Source organism: Acromyrmex echinatior, chromosome 10 (genome assembly GCF_024713525.1).
Source record: "Acromyrmex echinatior isolate Ae372 chromosome 10, ASM2471352v2, whole genome shotgun sequence".
Lineage (NCBI taxonomy): Eukaryota > Metazoa > Arthropoda > Insecta > Hymenoptera > Formicidae > Acromyrmex > Acromyrmex echinatior.
In genome coordinates, this window is record NC_141861.1 from 2,827,713 (window position 1) to 2,847,861 (window position 20,149).

The 20,149-nt window shown below is 38.0% G+C and overlaps 3 protein-coding genes across 7 annotated transcripts; 1 reads left to right on the forward strand and 2 right to left on the reverse strand.

The window, feature by feature from the left end:
- The first annotated feature begins 542 nt into the window (after positions 1 to 542).
- Positions 543 to 15,637, forward strand: Tab2 (TAK1-associated binding protein 2). Of its 4 annotated transcripts, XM_011067554.2 has the most exons (10): positions 544 to 1,214; positions 9,312 to 9,450; positions 10,723 to 11,233; positions 12,135 to 12,509; positions 12,908 to 13,132; positions 13,737 to 13,885; positions 13,969 to 14,062; positions 14,135 to 14,398; positions 15,059 to 15,115; positions 15,219 to 15,637. In XM_011067554.2, the coding sequence occupies exons 2-10, from the start codon at positions 9,340 to 9,342 to the stop codon at positions 15,242 to 15,244; spliced, it is 1,812 nt and encodes a 603-aa protein (XP_011065856.2). In that variant the 5' UTR covers positions 544 to 1,214; positions 9,312 to 9,339; the 3' UTR covers positions 15,245 to 15,637. The 4 variants fall into 4 exon arrangements, with proteins under 4 accessions (XP_087266475.1, XP_011065856.2, XP_087266476.1 ...); XM_087410349.1 differs by having other exon boundaries at positions 543 to 1,214; positions 15,059 to 15,637; XM_087410351.1 differs by lacking the exon at positions 544 to 1,214 and adding an exon at positions 10,023 to 10,060 and having other exon boundaries at positions 9,339 to 9,450; positions 15,059 to 15,637.
- Positions 15,357 to 16,799, reverse strand: LOC105152973 (pre-mRNA-splicing factor Syf2). Its single transcript, XM_011067552.2, has 4 exons — positions 16,594 to 16,799; positions 16,272 to 16,412; positions 15,906 to 16,201; positions 15,357 to 15,816 (listed from the first exon to the last, which is right to left on the reverse strand). The coding sequence occupies exons 1-4, from the start codon at positions 16,693 to 16,695 to the stop codon at positions 15,651 to 15,653; spliced, it is 705 nt and encodes a 234-aa protein (XP_011065854.1). The 5' UTR covers positions 16,696 to 16,799; the 3' UTR covers positions 15,357 to 15,650.
- Positions 16,800 to 17,420: 621 nt separating this feature from the next.
- On the reverse strand, positions 17,421 to 19,123 carry LOC105153013 (nardilysin-like). Of its 2 annotated transcripts, none has more exons than XM_011067619.2 (3): positions 18,801 to 19,123; positions 18,211 to 18,672; positions 17,421 to 18,055 (listed from the first exon to the last, which is right to left on the reverse strand). In XM_011067619.2, the coding sequence occupies exons 2-3, from the start codon at positions 18,536 to 18,538 to the stop codon at positions 17,925 to 17,927; spliced, it is 459 nt and encodes a 152-aa protein (XP_011065921.2). In that variant the 5' UTR covers positions 18,539 to 18,672; positions 18,801 to 19,123; the 3' UTR covers positions 17,421 to 17,924. Both variants share the same exon structure in this region, with proteins under 2 accessions (XP_011065921.2, XP_087266533.1).
- Positions 19,124 to 20,149: the final 1,026 nt, after the last annotated feature.

A 20,149-nucleotide genomic window follows, 5' to 3' on the forward strand; every position in this document is an offset into this window, starting at 1 on the left:
CTTGGACAAAGAATAAATTGAACCGTTCAAAATCAATTTTACGTTAGTAGAATTGTGCTTTGTATTCATTTCTATCAATATAGATTAACTTCGATCTCGATTCAACTCTTTGCCTTTTTCAATTCTTAAACCCGGTTCTGTAAATGTAAAATTAACTTTAATTCTAAAAATTAGAAAAAGATAAATAGTAATATAATTAAACCGAGATTAAAATTAAATCTTACATTCGAACCGGGCTGTAGAACTAAAAAGAAATGAAGTTAAGTAGTTAACGGAATTACAATTAAATTATATATTGACAGAAACGAATATTAGTCTCTCAATATTCCCTCCTCAAATCCAAGTAATTTCCACGCGAGAATTGTGGCAGGAAGAAACGCCAGGCGAAATCAGAGTACACAGCGAGAAAAGGAGGACCGTATCCGTCGCGATGCCGTGCGTCGGTATCCATGTCTCGTACGCGATCCAAAATAGCGCGCGGACGTCGCATCCCTCCTGACTCCTCTCTCACAGCGACCGCCATCCCACCTCTCGACGCCTCTCATTTCTCATAACCGCGGCGAGCTGTCGTGACGCGACTTCCATTCATAAATAGGGACGGCCACTTTATTCTTATCGACGGCCATCTTGACTACGTGATCGCGCGAGCTCCCATCGCTTCGTGCGGTCGTCGACGTTCGTGATCGTTTCGCTCTGGAGAAATCGACAAAATATTAAATCACCTGCGAGACGTCGCGTCCGCCGTCGTCCGCGACGCAAGGCGTCGCGACGTGCCGGGACGAAAGTCGCGGCCGAGCAGCGCGGTGGTCGGTACGCAGTGCACAGCTGATCGGTGGCCCCGACGGACGGTAGCTGCTCCGCTCGTCGGCTCTTGAAAGAGAAAACGCGAAATCAGTGTGGCTAGAAACACAGGAAGAAAGGAAAAGACAGAAAGAAAAACGTGAGTGGGAGGACGCGAAAGAGACAGACTAAAAGACCATCACGATTCGCGTGTACCACAGGATCGTGCACAGGTGACAGGTGAAAGTCTCCTCGAGAGACGAAAAGCGAGTTTCCACGAGATACATCCGGGCACGGGATCTTTTTGGCGAACGATCACAGCGTTGGTCTCTTCCTCCTTCCGGTACGGACGAGGTGTAGGTGTGTAGTGAAGAGGAAGAGGAGGAAGTGCACAACAACATCGCCCGTCGGACGTCTCCGATGGTTGCCGTCCGGTGAGTCCGACTAAAGTTCGGATCTAAAAGCGGTGCTCCAGGTCGATCGCCGCCGTCGTCGTCGACGTGGACGACGACGGTGGCGACGGTGGCGTCTTCTCATCCGTCGCTTCCTCCGCGTCGTGAAGGAGAGTAAGGGGGAAAGAAACGGAACACGCTCTCTGACTTTTACTCGCGGCGACGACGGCGGGCACTCCACGCGGCACGAAAATATACCTGCGACGGAATGCACCGGATGGATACGCGCCGCGACAACAATGCGCTTCCGCGAAGAGGCTTCGAGATCTCAGGAACACCGTTTCAAACGGTTCCATCAATATCAAATTTAACTTTCATCTCGTTCAATTCACTCTTTATCTTTTTCTTAAAACTATGTCTGTTCCTATCGATGCAAGTTAACTTTGATCTTGGTTTAACTTACTTTTATCTTTTACTAGTTCTAAGAAAAGGATGCATGTAAGTAAATTAAGCCGAGATTAAAGTTAATCCGCATTGATAAGAATTGACGTTAGAAAAGGATAAACAGTAAGTTAAATCGATATTAATGTTTACATTACAGTGAAACTGAGTCTTATGCTTGTTTCTTACTAATGTGGTTTAATTTTAATGGGGAAAACAGACAAAATGTAAGAAACAGGAAGCAAAGAGCGCAAGGCACTTGTCTTTTGCAAGCGTCTTAAAAGGTTTCAATCGCACCGGTAAAAAATCAATCACCAGTCACGGATAATTATTGTGATAATTAATGTAACCCTTAATTGTGAACGTTACACATGTATGAGCGATTCTTAAAATTCTTAAAATTCTTTAATATAAAATCCCACTCTAAAGAGTGAAAATTGAACTAATTTTGAAAAAGAGTAACTCATTCAATCTTTGAAAGCAAGATTTCACTCTTCAGATTCACTCTAAAAGTTTTAGAGAGTAAAATGGGACTTCTATCCTCGAGAGAAAAAGAAAAATAGATGTAATTACTCTTCAGTCTTTATCACGTTGCATTTTTTTTATGTTTCTCAGCATTGCACAGTATCGTTTTATTTATTTTTAAGATCGCCTTAAGTAATTTCTCAAGATGTTAATACGGTTCTCTAATTGACATCTTAAGACTGTACTTAAGAGAGTCTCAAATATAAGAATCGACTATGAATACCGGCTTAAGAAAGGAATATATAATTATTCAAAATTACAAAACGAATGACAGAAGTCCCAGAAATTCTACATTTACACAGTTGATGGTTAACCTTCCTTACTTCTACTTCTTAATTAATATTAATGTATATTCATTTATTTGATACATTCGTTAATATATATGTACGCTTATCTCCGTTTTTGTCAGAGCATAACGCGACGCGGAACGGTAAGATCTTTATCTTTAGCCGTACGACGATGGATCATAGAATGTTTCACCCGCGTCATACCGATTTCGATCGTTGCGTAAAATTTATGATAATGTTACACGAAGATAATATGTCACGAGGCGGCTGTTTGCACAGCGAGTTGCCACGCGCGTGGGTAAGAATTATACGCGTTCACGTAAAAACGCTCGACGTCACGCTTTAAACCTGTTACGAGGCAAACGTAAACAGGCGAGCTTTAATGTGATCGACTCTAATAATTCTCCAGTTGAGTACCGCGAATATTTACCGCTTTCACAAGCGATATTTCTCATTGCAAATCCGATTATTGACTGCACAATTACTTCGCTCGCACGAAAAGAATTTTGTTGATCAAGTATCTAAAAATTTATCTACAGATCTGAAAATAATTCTGTACGACGCTCAAACTGATTGCTGGAATATCAAAATTTTTTTCAGCATTTTTCATTATACCTGAACATTCTGTGTAATAAATATTTTGATAACTCAACGAAATTATTTTCAGTTCTGTAAATAGGCAAATTTTTAGAATATGTATTTCAGCAAAAACATTCTTTCCAACATTGATGCGATTCCATCAATGTGGATTAACATTAATCTCGATTCAACTTACTCCTAATCTTTTTCCAAGAATTAAAAAAAGATGAAGAAAACTGATACTTCTTCCTATTCTCCTTTTCCTTGCCTGTCAAACGGAATGGATCCTTTTGCATCTACATTATTGAGATTTCAAACGAAACTCGCAATTTTAAACGGATATGAAGGATAAATATTTTACTGCAAAATCCAATTCTTTGCATTTAAAAAATCGTTGAAAATCGCTTGCATTTACCCTCCCCAATAATGTAATTGCAGAAGGATCCATTCCGTTTGACAAGCAGGTGAAGCAGAGAGAAGGAGAATAGGAAGCGAGTATCAATTGTACAGCGGTCAGTTTCTGCATCAATTTAACGCCCTGCCATAAAACAAATGTATCGCGTGCCTGTCATAACAAGCTCGCGGTGGAACGTTACGCCTCTCGCTGCGTCGGTTTATTTAAAGTCGGAGTACATACTAGCGACGATTGGCCAACCATCGGGGTCAGGTTCTCGTTTCCTGCGATTGAGACGTCCTGGGGCGCCGATCGACGCGTCGATCTTGGAGCGGACGTGGCTACGTGATTAAATATCAATCAGAAAATTTGGTGGATTTATATTTTAAGGGCGTCGTAACCGTTGATATAAATTCCGCCGGGAACTCGATAGATTAGTCGATAGATTACGAGCTTCTCCATTTGATACCGTTATTTTTTAATCTTATCATTGTATTAAATATCTTAATAATATTTTTAATATTGTAAGACACCTTAATAATATTCTCATATCGTTTGTTTAATATTCTTATTAATTGATACATAAAAAATATTGTAATGTTTTGATATTTAAAACTGTTATTTTTTTCATATAATATCCTTTTAAAAATATTCTTTGATTTAATTAAGCTAATTAAGCTAATTAAGCGAATTGCGTTGACGGCATTTAACCGATTTAAATTCTATAATATAAAAATCACGAAAGATGTCATAATATCCTAATTATTGTAATTTATTATTGTAATTGCGTTTCTTTTTCTTAACAATTCGAGACTCGAATTAAGATATCAGCTAATTGATTTTCGCGTTAAATCACATTTCGTTGTAATCGCATCATTATGAAGCACAGCGAGATCCTACAATTCATTCGTTTGGCGAGAAAGAAAAATGTTTACCTTTCTCTCCGCGAAATGAGTGATGACAGTAATTTGCGTAATCACTGATAAATTGATGCTAAACTTACCCGGTAATTTCACTTAATGGATCATCGAGACGCGCGCGAAAATACCGCGTCTGGTGAAAGTTTCCGTCGGTATGTAATTGCACGGAATTCGAATTTAAAGACCGAAGATGTTTACGTTTAAGAAGGAGAGCCGTTCCGAGTATTGATATCAATTTCGAGAGCAAATTACGAGAGCAATCTCTCGCCTTGAGATAATTTAACACTGATGTATTAAATTTAATTATTAACCGATTAATTTTTAATAATAATTATTAACCGATATATTAAAAATATTGTATTGTTTTAATATATTAAATTATTATTTTTGTATGTTATATTCTCTTGAAGATATTCTTCGATTTAATTAAGTTAATTAAATAATTTGCGTGGAACTTAACGACATTTGACCGATTTAAATTCTACCGGTCGAAAAGACCGGGTTCAACTGACGCGGACACTTTGTACGTTTGCAGACGGCGACAACCGTGTTTTGCGGATTCTCTCGCGGGAGGGACGAAAAATGTGATATTATTTTCAGTATAGTTTTGCGTTTATTTTTACCGCGCACGGCAGAGCGACTTATCGTACAGCTCTGCTTAACGTTAACGATGCGCGTCCCCCGTCAATTATTATTCTTAGTTCCTTATTTTCGTCTGGTGGCCCTCGATGTACGTTAAACTCCTCGGCGCGGATCGAATCTCGTTGGATTTCAACGAGATGTCGAAGGAGCGTCGCGACGCCGGCGTTGAGTTGCGCCGATCGGCCTATCCCTTTGACAATTTTTATGAATGAATTTGTAACAATAATAATAATAATAATAATAATGTAATAATATTTAATAAAGCCAACATCCGAATATATTTAGGAAAATATTTGAGAGCATATTTGCGAATTTTATTCCACCGTCGCTCTAATTGCCACGCACGGTTCATTGCGTTTGTATGTCACTGATAATTAGACGTTATTATGAGCAATTAGTTCTCGTGGACTCGTCGCGAGCAACAGGTGTCGAATAGCTGTATATGCTGTACATGTTTCGAAGATGTGCAATTCACTGTACAATTCACGATTTCTTGCTAATTAATATGATTGCGACTGTATATCGATGGGGTTGTCACAAAATTGAAAATCAGGGAAATGTTAAGGCGATTGAAAATGGTGAGGGAAATCAGGGAAAGTAAGGGAATTTTATAAAATTTTATGAAAAATTAAAATGCTTGGTTTTAAAGAAATTTGATATGCGTACATCACACCTATGCAGTTTTGGAAACTTAACAATTAAATGCAAGCCGTGTCAGCATCACATTAATAATAATTGATATTGCTATGTTAAATTGCTATGTCAACTTAATATTTAATGGTTTCCAAATCACGATGAAAATACAAAAAAAATGTCAAAATATTATTGAAAATAATCATGAAAAATCGTGAAATTTGGTTTAGAAGTCAGGAAAAAAATTCTGAAATTTTAGGACGAGAAATTTGTGCAGCAACCCTGATCGAATTTGCGAGGAAACTTTTCTTTCCCTCGCTTTTCACTCGCAAAAAATCACATCATCATCAAACGCAAAAGATTAGAATGCGGATTTTCGTCATACAATATTAACGCGAAATACCAATCGCTGCCGATCAGCCGTTCTCGTAAGACATTCGGGACTTTGATGGATTTTCGCGACGCACTTGAGAATAAGAATTATTTCTTATTCCGCGTGGAATAAAACACAACTGAGAAACGGAGACGTAGAAATATCAGGATTTTGCCGCTTTTCCTTCATTTCTACGGGGCCCAGACGAAAACAGCCGCTATCTATGTGTACGCGTGTCTCTCGAGTATTTCATGACACAAATATCTTCTCGGCAGCTTGGAATTCCGCTTTTCCTTTTTCGCTTGTTCCGACGCGAACGATGCTCTCGTTCTCCTCTTAAAACGTCCCTGTCGCCGTCAGAGAAATCCTGAAACTTTCCGCTTTCCGGTAGAGTCTTCTGTCTTTATTCAATATTTAGATCTGTTTTCTTTAGCTGAACTAGTATACACTTTTAGAACTTAGTGAAATAGATATATGTTTGATATTCGATGAAAGCGAGAAAGAAGATTCTAGTGCAGTCTGTAGGAATAAAAACAGATTTTATGTAATCTTATTTTATATGACTCTATTTCTTTTTTGAAATGTTATGTTATTCTAGCTATTTTTTTTTTATCACCTCGACGTGGAGCTCTTTTCGCGAAATTTGTTTAAAGTTTAGTTATTTTTATAGCTCGTAAATCGAAAAATTACGCGTACTTGTATCTGTTATATATAGTTTAAATATGTTCAATTTGATGAATAATTTTTGCGTGGAAGAGAAAATCTTATCTCATATTTGATTCACTGCTCCTCTCCATCCTTCCTGCTATGATAATTATTCCAATGGAATTCACGCAGGATATGGCAACGGCATCCGATTACATCTATATTGAAAAAATGCCTTTGGCACGAGCGGATTCGTTTATTCGGCTAGTCGAGATTCGCGAACAGAGCCGGAACGAATTCGCACGGCCACCATCTTCGAGTGCCATCTGCCCACTCGCATTTATTTACATTTCGCTCATTTACATGTAGACTTGTTTTCGAAAATCTCGAGAGGAAGAGCGAGTTACCTGCCAAAGAAACGAAAGAGCAAGCGAGTCTGAAATAATAGGCAAAAATGCGAAAGCTAATGCGAACTTTATACAAAATTTGTATCAGGTGCAACATGGAACCATGTTTTTTTTTATCTAGGGAATATTTAAAAAAAAAAATGAAAAGATATTAATGCACATTTTAATAACATGAAAGAAAAATGTGAAATGCTTATATTAGATCAAATTAATTAATCGTTGAAGGAAAACCGGCAAGAGGCAAAGTGCGCCAATAAATACTTTTCTTTCTGATTGATGCCTCGTTCACCTGACCCGCCGTCTCGCCAGGTGCGAATAGACGAAAGAAAAGGAAGCGACGGAGATTATTAATTCTAGCACTTTATTTCGCCGCGTGGCTATGCTCCAAGTGTAAATTCCACGCAACTGAAGCTTTTTCGTCCCCCTCCAAAGTCTTTTCCGATCGAATTGGCGTCGCGCCGTTTGCCAATCGCGAGCTCGCGAGAAAACAGACAAATTATCCGGAGAGAAGCATTTTGTGATCAGATCAAAAAGGAAGTCGACGGTATTTTTTTTTTTTTTTTCCATCAAAATCACTTATACTGGTTCTGCAATATTTTTTGTCGGATCAAAGCTATTTTGATTGCAACATTCTTTTTGGTATACTGAAAAAAATTTATTAAATCTTAATATACACATTTATAATATTTCTTTGAATAGTACTAAGTAGTTATTTACTTACCGTGAATAAATATTTACTTAAAAAAAAAAAATGGTAATCTAATCTCGAAATCAATATATTTTGTATCAAAAAATATAAAAATACATTTTGTAAATGTTTACTTGGAGCTATTCAAAGAAATACTTATTAAAATTCATTTTCGTCTCTGTATTTCTTAGACGTACTTATTTATTATTATTGTCGTATATACGTGGTGCGATTTTTTTTCCACGATTCAAGGACCAAGCGCTCTTTTTCGCAAATAATATATGATATTATTCGCAAAATTTCATCACGGCTGTTGGCGGGAGCGAGCGCGTGGCGCGCGTTTCCTCGGTGCCGGCTAATAATTATGTGGCACTCTTACGTGGTGCACCGCACAGGTGTCCACCGTTTTCCTACGTGGCTGCCAATTCCGCGATGTAGCGGGTGTCGCGGAGCGATCGGCCGCGTGGGAATAGGATCAGGATTTCAAATTAGCCTGCGCGGATTTTGGCAGTTTTGGACGAAAAGAATCTCTGCGATGATTCACCACGTGCGTAAGCACACGTATTTAGACTTCTCCTTAATCCTATGCCTATAGTTATCATTTTTCGGCCGTTATTTAGAGGAGATAGGGCGAAGATCGCAGACGTCGCGCGATGTACAGATATCAGAGAATGTTAATGGAGCGTATTAAAGTTTCGATTCTTTAGCCGTATATTATTAGGTCGTATCAATTCGTTGGATGGTATTCTTGGCAATTGTATTTTAATTATTGACTTGTGTGAAAGAATAATGTACATTTCCGCGCGATATGAGGCTTGATTTCTGCGAGATAACGAGAACTTCTCATTCATTACTGTGTGTAGAAGCAGGCAAACAACTTGGTTCGACTTGTGCGTTACTCTTGAAAAATGGGTCAGCCAGGCGGGTTTATAAATACGATAAGATATGCCATCGAGAGAGAAAGAGAAAGAGAGACAGAGAGAGAGAGAGAGAGAGAGAGAGACGGGGGGAGGGTGAAAGGGAGTGGAAAAGCTTCCGTCTTTCCTGCTTGGCACGTCGAAGGAGCGAAAGGAAGATCCAAGTTTCAAGAGTAACGCGTCGCACCTGCTGAAGTCGCCCCTGAAAAAGAAATAATGTGCGCGATCGTACATCGCTCTTTTCGCACGTTTTCCGTTTGCCAGGTTCCACGGTCACTCTCTCTCTCTCTCTCTCTCTCTTTCTGTCTCTCGTCCTTCCTTCCGTCGCATCGAGAGGAGTCCATCACCGATTACCGCGATTTTCATCTCGCGCTCGACGAAGTGTGTTCGACGAGTATTCGATCTGGATGCGGCCCAACTCGTCGCATCCAATGAATTATAAAATATCCACGTTTCTGGGAAAGCTTCCGGATCGCGTTATTACGAGAGCTCTTGGCTCGTTCTCTCATGATCGCGACGGTATTACGGTCGTATCGCGAGAGACGGGGCGGCGTATCCCTTTTGGCGCGCGTTATTAGCTTAAATGAACGGGAGAGCCCAAACGACCGACTCGACCACCTTGTATCGGTCCGACAGTAAGTTGTAGAGGACCGACGACATGTAACGATGATATACCTGGCACCTGCAGGTAGGCCCTGCCAGGAGGATGGGGGCCCATGATGGGGGAGTGCCACTGCTCTAACATCACTATCATGCAGCTGTTCCACGAGCTGAAGCAGCAGTTCCCCGCGCTCCCTGATCACGTCGTCTCCCAGTGCATCGCCCAGGTACACAGGTGGCCTTTGTCCGTTAGGAGTGTGGCCCTAATAAACCGACCCTCGAAGTCTCGAACACGAGTCTTCTCGAGAGACTCGCTCAACTAACTCGTAGTCCCTAGAGATTCTCAAGTTAGAGAATGGACACCATGCATTTGGTTCGCCATATTTTTCAGGACATGCTTAAGATAGAAGTATCCGTTTCTGTATCTTATATATTTATCTTATTCTATCTTAAGCAAATTCTGAAAAATATGGCAGACCAATTAGAAATTGTTCAATTTCTTACTTGAGAAACTCTAGTCGTCCCTGGTCGCCGCAATAACGACTAACCGCCGGTGCCTGCAACGCGATTTCCGACGTGCGATTTAACAAGGATTAATGATCATGTTCCTCTCTCCTTCCTCGCCTCTGCCATGCATCGCTAAACCCCATTTGCACGAGCGTGGAACCTGTGTGTATGTTGTTTAAGTGTGCATAGGTCCTCTCCTAAAATCACCGGATGTTCCCTTCGTCATATTTGAATTAATCGATTTGAAAACCATTTTTCTTCGACAATAACGTTCAGATGTGTTAAATTTCAGGAAAGGAAACAAACGATCAAAGTCACATTCTACAATTGGTTGGACTTTAATAGAATTTTACTTACAATCTTAGCAAATAGATTACAGTACACGGAAAGAGAAGGATTTTGCTCAAGTATCTAAAAATTTAAGTAAATACAGAAATCTGAAAACAATTTTTGGATCATCAAAGTAATTACGTAGGAAACTCAAAGATATAAGCAAAAAATTTTTACATTACAACAATCAGCTTGAGATAATATTACATAATATTTTGATAACCCATCAAAATTGCATTTAAATTAGCCAAAAGGAAAAAGATTTCGGCGCGTAGTTTGCAGAATTGGATATATATATATATATGTATATAAATTTACACCAAAATATTTACACTAAAAAAATCCGTTTTGATCGGACGAAAGATTTCTCTTATTTATTCTCACTGGTCCAAATTCATATTATAATTGTTAACCAAAGAGATTACAGTCAGATGGAACATCCGGTTTTGATATTCTGAAATATTATAAGTCTTTCTTAGCATACACGCGTCTAATATGAGCGATTAACTGTAAGCGATCGCGCGACGCGTTCCTTTCGGAAGGCGACCCTCGAAAAGAAACACGGACTCGAGACACGTGTTCCACGGGGTGCCTCCTAAATCGGAATCAACATCGAGGACAATCGGCGGCAAGCTGACTCCAGATACGTGTGTGCGTTGCAGAACAGTCACGACCGGGAGACATGCGCGAGAAGCCTGCGGGCCACCCAGGAGTCCCGTCCGTCACCGGGCGCGTTTCCACCCCCAGCCCCCAGTACAGGGATGCAACAGCCGCTATTGCTGCAGCCGCAGCAACCGCAAGCACAACAACGAGAGCAACAATTCGCATCGCAAGTACAGCGTTGCTGTATGCCCGGTATGCCGATGAACCAAACGGTCGCGAGCAACGTCAGCGTCGGGCGTCCTCATCGACCGGCGTCGTTGGACATCGGTATGAGCCGTCGTTACCCTCTCGTAGGCTGCACCCGCACCGCTGCCGCCGTCGCCGTCGCAGCTGCGACGCCGGCGTCGTCCAGCGGCGTCGCCACCCCCTCGTCTGCGCCGGCTGTCTGCACGTCGCGCGGTTTCTTCGACGATGGTTGTTGCACCGTCAATAGTAACAGCAACGGCAGCAATGCGCCACCCGGCTTCGAGCTCAACGTCAACGTCGCCTGCAGCCCCGCGGGCAATCGCGGTACGGAAGATGGACGTTGTCTCCTTGCTGAAATTGATATTGTATTCGCACTATTTAACGCTGAGCATTCCGAGCAAAGACTGTGCATTGAAAAAAAAAATATACTAAATCTTAATAAATCGTTTGAATAGTGTCAACTAAATATTTATTAAATATAAAGATATATTTATTTTGTATAAGAACCGTTCATTTGATTCAATTATCATTTCTTTTATTGAATAAATATTTATTTATTATAAATAAATATTAGTTGGTACTATTGAAATAAATATTTAAAATTTGATATATTTTTAGCGTGCGTAATATTTTTAAGTTAATATTTTAGTAAAAAGCATGGATATTAAAGGAGACTTATTAGAATTGATAATAAAGTAAATTGTTTTTCGGAAAGAAGACAGGAAATACGGAAATAAATAATATAAACTGCTTACAATAATTATATATTAATACCGAGCGTTAAATATGTGATACTATCCAGCAGCGTACTAAGAATTAAATTACAATAATATCAAATTAAAAAAAAAGAGATTGCGGAATGATAATATTTTGCTGACGACTATAGGAAGGATAGGATGCAAAAGAATAATTGCAAGCGAAAGCGGATTGTATAGCAACGCGATACGCTCTTCTTGAATCTTAATCTCTTGCGGCATGCTTGTTTATTACGGATGTTATTAGAGACAATTTATTTTAATCGCGCTCATAAGCTCCTGTCGCAATCGCCGTTCATCAACCGGTCAGACGGACCAGTTCGCAAATTAAATTGACCTCGATTCGCACACCGTCGACTTCTTTTGATTTGTTTCAACTGTCGGCTCTAAAATTATCCGCGAGAAATTTAGCGAAAAATATATTTCTTTTTTAAAAGAACGATTGTCTAATCGTGATTTTATATCAACAGATTTTCGAACGGCACCGACGAACGGTGCCGGTAAACGAAGCGACCTTGTCGTCGTGCCACGGCCTCATTACGCCGAGCCTCTGTTAGCCATCGGGAAGTCCGAGACGCAAATCGATCACACGCGAAGTTATACGTCGGTCAGTTTGACCCTCCGGCCGCCCTCCTCTGAGCCGCAACCTCCAATCGATATCAGGTCGGAAAGATCGAGTCTGACCTATTCGACCTCGTCCTTGGATCCACGTGGCTTTCAGAGCCGTCTGCAGATCAGCATTGGTCCTGGAAACGTCGGTAGCGTGGCGGCGGCGAGGATCAGACCACCTATGGCTAAGCCGTTCATACCGCCACCGTGGTCTCAAAACCCACTACGGTCGCCTGGTACGTTTTTAACTTAAAACACTTCAAACCGTTCAATCCAGACCTAATTTGGAGGCAAGAATTTCATTCATATTTTAAAAAAGAAGTTTTATTGAGAAGGAAATATTATATATAAATATAAAATGTTATATCACAAACTTTGAATAAAATATATTATATAAAAAAAGAACATTATTAAATTTATATACAATATAATATTTATGTTAGTCTGTGGAAACACGAAATGTAAGCGTGTATACATGAAGTGTTCCCAGACGTCTGATTCTAAATTTAGTAAAATCACAGTTCAACAAAATTAAGAATAAAATCACATTATAAAAATATAAATCTTTAACTCTAGTTGGAGAATTTTTTTATTAAAATTGACACGAGATACAGATTTACTGTATCATTTTCAGAACTTTCTCTAGAACCGCCTAGCCAATTGCCAAGGCCCACGACGACGATGAGCGCGCCGACTACTCCCTCCATACCGCCGACGACGAATATCATCCCGGGTTGCAGCCTTCCCACAACACCGTCCGGACCTACGACGAGCAGCGGCGTCGGGTCTCTTAGCGCCGTTTCTTCCTCCCTCGGGGATCACATGGCTTCCGATCGGAATCGATCGCCGTTGTGCCAAGGTGAACCTACGGATCGAAACAGGATGACACCGCGTCGTCGGCGCGCGTCCCCGCTGCCGCTTTCGCCAGCGCTGCAGAATCGCGTGCACGTGTATATTTACCTGGAAGTCACTCGGTCGCACGTACTACGCCCACGCATGCAACACCGGGAACGATATTTACGCATTCCTGACCCCACGCTCCGGGCTATACATAGCCCGCGCGCGCTCGCGGTTACAACTACGCGGACTACCTGATCCGGTTTTTCTCATCGTGAGAGTCCGACGCGTTCCCTGGGCCATTACGTTAAATGGCATACACGCGAAGGCCTTTCGCTTTTTTTTTCTATCCGCGATTAAGAAGCGCGATAATGCTGCAGACACAATGCGGAGAGCGCGACTGTCAATCTACGATGCAGATGCGATAACTGATGAAACTGTCTTATATCTAATCCGTTGTCATCGTGATCGATAAAATCCTAATAAGGCGAAGCGATATGTAATCAAATTTATGAGTCGTCATTCGTGACAAAGTAGAATTAGAAAGTGATTGAAGTAAGATCTGGAATTGTTTGACTTGTTTGGTTGATATACATGCTAACTAAAATAGTCCTTGGAATTTTTAGTGGAGGAGCATCAAAAGAAATTAGTCGCGGAGCAACTGGCTAGAAAGGAAAGGCTCGCCAAGGAGCTCAGGGCTGAAAAGGGACGACTCGAAGCGATGAAAAAGGAAGTACAAGCATTAACCCGACCAGATCCCTTGATATCACCCCAAGTATGTACAATTGCATGAATTGATAATCGATCATTTTTTATGCGTTTTCTCTTTTCATTATTTTCAATGCGTGATTTTTGCAGGAGCTGAAAAGAAAGCTGAAGACCGAAATATATATGCTACAGGTCGAATGCGACAGATTGGCCATAGAAGTCGATCAATGGTCAGATAGACGAGGTATCTATTTCCTATCACGTTATTGCATACAAAGTTTGGTAGGACTCGTGGCGAATAACTTGTACTTTCTAGTGCCATTGGGCGAGACGAATGAGGAGTTTTATCAGGGCATTTATACTGGCCAATCGTTGCCGACGAGACCGCTGAATCCACAACCGCCGCGTTTACCGAGTCAACCACCGGCATGGCGATCGGAGCAGCCGGCGAGTGATAACGACCGGGAGGAACGGGATGAGCCTTCGTGGGTCTGTACTATGTGCACTTTCGATAATCATCCATTGATGAACAAGTGTGAGGAGTGCGACATGCCGAGACTGTTGAACCGCAGCAGTGCAGGTATAAGCTCCGGCAAACCGGCGAGGGAGTTGCCGTCGACCTCATTGTCATCGTAGTGATAGTGAACGGTCCTGAACATTATTCCAACCACATGAAATAAAATAACTTGTCGCCTAACAGCATGCCGACTTTTGATATATCCTTTGTGGAAACTCGTGAAGATCGTCTCCTGCGATTACACTAATCGATTGGATTTTGAGAATACCATGAAGCGCTAAAATGAAAGTGATATATTTTTTATTCTATTATATTTAAAAAAAAAACACTTAAACTTTAACAAAGTGTGAGCATATGCTACTATGACTATGTTATAAAAACTTGTACTTAATTATGATTAATTACATTAATCATGTTAATAAAGCATAATAAAAGAGAAGAGAGTTGCGACTCTGTTCTCGTTTGTTTGTTTAAGACATGTGTGTGCGTTTGCTGATTTTAATCGCACTTATTTGTATAAATTAACGTTTCATTTATAAGCTATACTTTTTTATATGTTTTTAAGCTATTAACAACATTGATACCGCATTGATATATATATTTTTCGGCGAAATACATCTTTAAGTCTAACTTGAGGTAAGAAAAGGAATTTATGCATAGTGAATTATACATAATATTGTTTTACTTAATTTTGCAACAATGTTTATAATCTGACATTTTCAGGGGAGACGCAAGATATTCATATACGAGTAACCCATCATCATAATTTTTCGCCACGGCGTAAGTATTTCATATTGATACTTTTATTCAAACGAGATTAATATTTTGCAAATGTAAGTTATTTACAGTCTGCAAAAATAATCGTGACGTATTACTTTTTCAGATATAGTACACAGTTGGGTGGTATGATGCGAACTGAATTAGAAGTTTATAAAAAACTGTACATACGTATAAAAAAATTAAATTAAATAAATTTTGTAGGGGCTAAGCGATTGTAATAGAACACATATGATGACTAATGTAATAATTTAACTTAATTTTTTATTTATGATTAGTATACATCAAGAGTTATTAGAATCGTTAAATAGTTTATTTGGCGTTTTTTTGGCGATTTATGTCTTCTCGAAGCAATTTCTACGCATCTTTAGAATTTCGTGTATAGCAAAATAATTACAGATGCATCGCCAATAAGAGCAACAAAAGATACATTCGATTAAATACCATAAAATTCTTTTCTTCAGATTCTTATTTGTATAAAAAGTCATCGTATAATACATAAAATACAAGTATTTGTGATAATTATATCAATGTTTCCTTATATAGCCGTACCCCTCTCCAAGTTTAATTTCGTTTCCCGAGTATACTCGCCGTAGAATCTCTCCAGTTTCTGATTGAATCTGGCGTTACGTTCGTTGATATAATCAATATCCGCGTCATCATTGTGCATTCTACGCCTGCTGTATTTCTCCCGTTTTGCGATCCTGCAAAAAGAAAAACAAGATAACTTCATCAAATTCGAGACTTATCAAAGATTACACAATTTCATAACAGGCCTGTAAATGTTACTTACTGCTTCTCTAGATTGGTGACCATTTTATCTATTGCTTCCTTTTTGTCTTCGTGTAAACCGTGTAATATTGTATTTGGATCACCATAAAAAGCAGGGCCTAATTTCTCCTTCGCTTCTTCGTAAGTCTCCATATTCGGTTTAATATTTTTCACCAATCTGTTATAAGAACGTATCGCCGCTTGTTCGTAATCCGAGAAACCTGGATCGGGATTCTGTTTGCTTTTCTTCTTTCTAGCTATTCTTTCTGCTTCAGTGGCATCAATATTCAATAATTTTTTCCGTTCATAGTCTTCACCCTAAAGAATAAATAGATAATTAATTTTGTAAAAATTTGTCAAAAATGGAAAATCTGGTTAAACATGATACCTTAGCTTCTGCCTCATTTCTAGCGGCTTCGTCTTGCATTATCCATTCGGCCTGTCTTTTACGGGCCTCCCAATTGGTAGGCAACTTGTTCCTCTTGTCCTCCTCCACCACTTCCTTGTGATTCTGCATTCTGGCCTCATTCTGTTAAATCAATACGCTTTAGACAAATCACGACGATAAATTCCAATAACAAAAACTCTTAATTATTTTAAAAAACAATATTTATATAAATAACAAGAAGGAATAAGCAGTTTAAAACATTCAGAATAAATAGAATGTCTCATACAGGTTACATTTACATTCTAATGTAAACTTCTCTTACCCTCTTGGCGTGGAGTTTTTTGAGTCGCTTCAGCATTTCTCTATATTTCATATCCGCCATCGCGGATTGTGAGGACGATGTACTCGACGCTGCTTCGTCCATCGTTGATTGGAATGAGACACAATTTTCCAAACTCAAGCCAAACGTCAACACACAATGGCGACTTGTTAAAATCAGAAAAAGAAGAAACTGCTTGCGTTTTTGTGGAGAAACGCCATCTATGTTTCTAAAATGCGGACGTAGAACTACGTCATCACGTGCACACGTTTATCTTCCGTGATAAATTGGTTGGTCATAAATAGCGTGTATATATATATGTATATATATATATATATATATATATATATATATATATATATATATATATATATATACAGGGTGAATCAGAGTCATTGAATCAACTTTTTACCCTATGAGAAAATTATCGACTACACGCACGTTATAATCCAATTAAGTATGAAGACGATAATTTTCTCATAGGGTAAAAAGTTGCTTTAATAACTCTGATTCACACTTAAATGTACAATACCGCAAAGAGAAATCTGAAAAAGGACAAGGACCTTTTTCCTGTAATCACAAAATGCCTCCGCATTATTACTACCCTCTGAAGAATATAGACGCAAACTGCACAAAAATATCTATTTTTTTCGGTGCTTCTGATAAAAATAAATCATTAAAATCATTGAAATCTTTATTAATCTGATAAATTTGTTTCAGCGATTTTAGCGATTTACTTTCGTCAGGAGCATCTGATTTATTTTCATAATAGAAAGATATTATTTCATATTTCAACTACGTTGGTTCTTCGCAGTGCAGTTTAATTTTATTTTAGATACATTACTTTAAATACGAGCGCTATTCTGAATGTTAATATGTTGAACTATTATATATATTCATTTAAATGAATTAATTTCAGAAATTATGCCTGCTGATATGTCGGACTTTAATTTTATTTTACTGATTTATTATATTAAAGTCTAATATACATTCTTAGTTTATTTAAATATTCCATGTTGCAACGTGCAAAGTGTTCCTAATGATATTAAGTTCCTAAAGATATTATAATAATATATATATGTCTTATAAAAAGGAAAAAAATAGTGGCAATAAATATGAAGGATTGGAAAGCTAATTAAAGAGCCTGTATTGTTATTATTACGTGAGGATTTTGGTATTAAAAAAAATTGTGCATATAATAAAAGGAAGAATTATATATTATAATGCAGTTATAATTCATGATCAGGGAACAATCTTGTCTTAACGCTAAAGAAAATTAAGGCCGTTTTTTAACGTTTTATAATTAGCGTTCTATATTATTATAATAATATCATTTATATAATGTGATAGGATCCCTCGCTCACTGGATAAATATAGAGTTTTTTTTTGTAATCTACCACGGTCTGATACTGTTGATCGTTGATTATGTAATTCAAAGCAAAGTACTGTAATTTCTTTGCGCTATCTATAACAATTAATTATTAAAATTTTAATTGTCTTAGCAATTTTAAAGATAATTTAAAAACAAAAAAATGAAGGCAAAAATAATGTCATAATATCGGATAATAAATATGTATCCATAAAATTTTATCAAGACATAAAAAAAAGTTATCTACTCACAACTTGCTTCATTGACTTCTTTCTTCGGAGTACCCGCTATTTGTATGCTCAATTTTCTAAAATTTTTTCCATTTAGTGTGTGCTCTTCAAACCATTTTCTTATCTCATCGATTTTTATGTTTTTTAGTGCAAGCTTTCTCTTTTGAAATCTGTTAAACATGTATTCAAATTTCGTGATTTCATTCCAGTTTCTGGCAACTTTTTTGTAAACATCGTGTATATGCCAACTTTGCTTTATCGATTCCTTATAATTATTAAATTCCTCTTCTGAGATATCTTTCAAAATCTCCTTAAACAATGTGAGATATTTCTCTATACTTTGATCCATGTACTCGGTTGTATATTTATCTGCCTCAGCACAAATAGTAATAAAATATCCTAATATTCCATTAATATTTTTAATATCGCATAAAACATATTCAAATTCTAAATCAGCTCGTATATCGAATCTTCTATTATGTACTGAAAAAAGGATAAAAAAATCACTGATAATCAAACTTATTCGCATATTTCATTCTCTTTTAAATATGAACGTAAACCAGTGATTACGTGCATTCAAAATATTCCAAACAATGTTATTTAATACTTACTACTATCAGTTCGATTAACACCGATAATTTAATCGACGTAACATCAGCTTGATAATAATTTGTCACTACCGATTTTGAATTAGATTTGTTTACCATTTTCAACTTGCAATAGCTTGTCCCCAAGGGTATCTGAATCACTTTCATTTGTAGCAACGTATTATTTGTCAACGGATAGCATTTCATTTTTTTGAGAAATTGCTCTGTATTCCTGATTGCATCATTTTCCGTCATGTTGCCTTGTATAAGGCACTGAATATATAAATGTTGAGTAAAAAATTTCGCAAAATCTTTAAATTCTTTGAAATTAATTGAACATAAAGCAGTGTGCTATAACGGATATAACGGATAAGTAACAGAAGCGTAAACGAAATTTCTAGAAAGTAAAAATGGAAACAATAAACCATAAAAGAAGCATTTACACTTTTTTTCACATTTTGATATTTCAATTCTCGCCTCTTTTCGCCTTTTGTTCACGCTTCTGTTACTCTATATTCGACTTATACTCCGATTTTTATTTTTACCAAGGAAGGAAACAATCGATTTCCAGCTTAACAGTCTAATCATTAGTGCATGGACCGTCGGACTTCAATGGAACACTATTTGAAAATTCGCAACTCTATTAGGACCAACCATTTTAGGTATGCACATGTTCCTCTGATAGTTATTGATTATTGTTATCTTTCAAAGGGTATTCCAAAAGGCAAGTGAACAACAAGACTCACGGAACTTTAGCAATAAATTTCGATATGCCGATAATCCGCAAATATTTTGGCATCTCTAAACAATATACTAAAGTATTTTTAAAAGCTCACTATGGTTAAATATAAAAGTAATTGAGAGCACATTATGTCTAAACATTCCTCCCCAATTCTTCTTTTTTTAATAATATTGTTCAACAAAAAATGCCATTTTCGAGCAACAGAGCAAGACCAGTCATTTTTGTGTGTCTTTCAACAAAAGACGGTACAACACAGTGATTATCTCATCTTTGTTTAACAATGGAAAACGATAGGATATTACAAGAATATAGTGATCCATGTAATGTGTTACACCATGTCATCTGTGTCACTTGTTAATACTTTTTTTATGACTTTTGTTAGAAATAATCAGTTGTTAAGAAGGAGGCTTTTAACACGAGTAGAGAAAAAGAGAGAGAGAGAGAGAGAGAGAGAGAGAGAGAGAGAGAGAGAGAGAGAGAGAGAGAGAGAGAGAGTGAAATGACTTATTGAAAAGTCTTTTTATATCTTGAAAATAGAAATATTATATTCCAAGCATGTCTTTATTTCCTGATTAGGATGATTATTATAGTTACATTTGTATTTATTCTTTAATTGCATTTATGACATCCT

Excerpts from the sequence above, each read along its gene's own strand:
- Tab2 (XM_087410349.1), top strand. The coding sequence starts at position 9,340 with ATGATGGGGGAGTGCCACTGCTCTAACATCACTATCATGCAGCTGTTC. Across the intron at positions 12,510-12,907 it reads AAACCCACTACGGTCGCCTG|AACTTTCTCTAGAACCGCCT; the intron begins GTACGTTTTTAA and ends TATCATTTTCAG. Across the intron at positions 13,886-13,968 it reads ATCCCTTGATATCACCCCAA|GAGCTGAAAAGAAAGCTGAA; the intron begins GTATGTACAATT and ends TGATTTTTGCAG.
- LOC105152973 (XM_011067552.2), bottom strand. The coding sequence starts at position 16,695 with ATGGACGAAGCAGCGTCGAGTACATCGTCCTCACAATCCGCGATGGCG. Across the intron at positions 16,413-16,593 it reads AAAAACTCCACGCCAAGAGG|AATGAGGCCAGAATGCAGAA; the intron begins GTAAGAGAAGTT and ends TTGATTTAACAG. Across the intron at positions 15,817-15,905 it reads GTCACCAATCTAGAGAAGCA|GATCGCAAAACGGGAGAAAT; the intron begins GTAAGTAACATT and ends TTCTTTTTGCAG.
- LOC105153013 (XM_011067619.2), bottom strand. The coding sequence starts at position 18,538 with ATGGATCAAAGTATAGAGAAATATCTCACATTGTTTAAGGAGATTTTG. Across the intron at positions 18,056-18,210 it reads AGAAGTCAATGAAGCAAGTT|ATAGCGCAAAGAAATTACAG; the intron begins GTGAGTAGATAA and ends TAATTGTTATAG.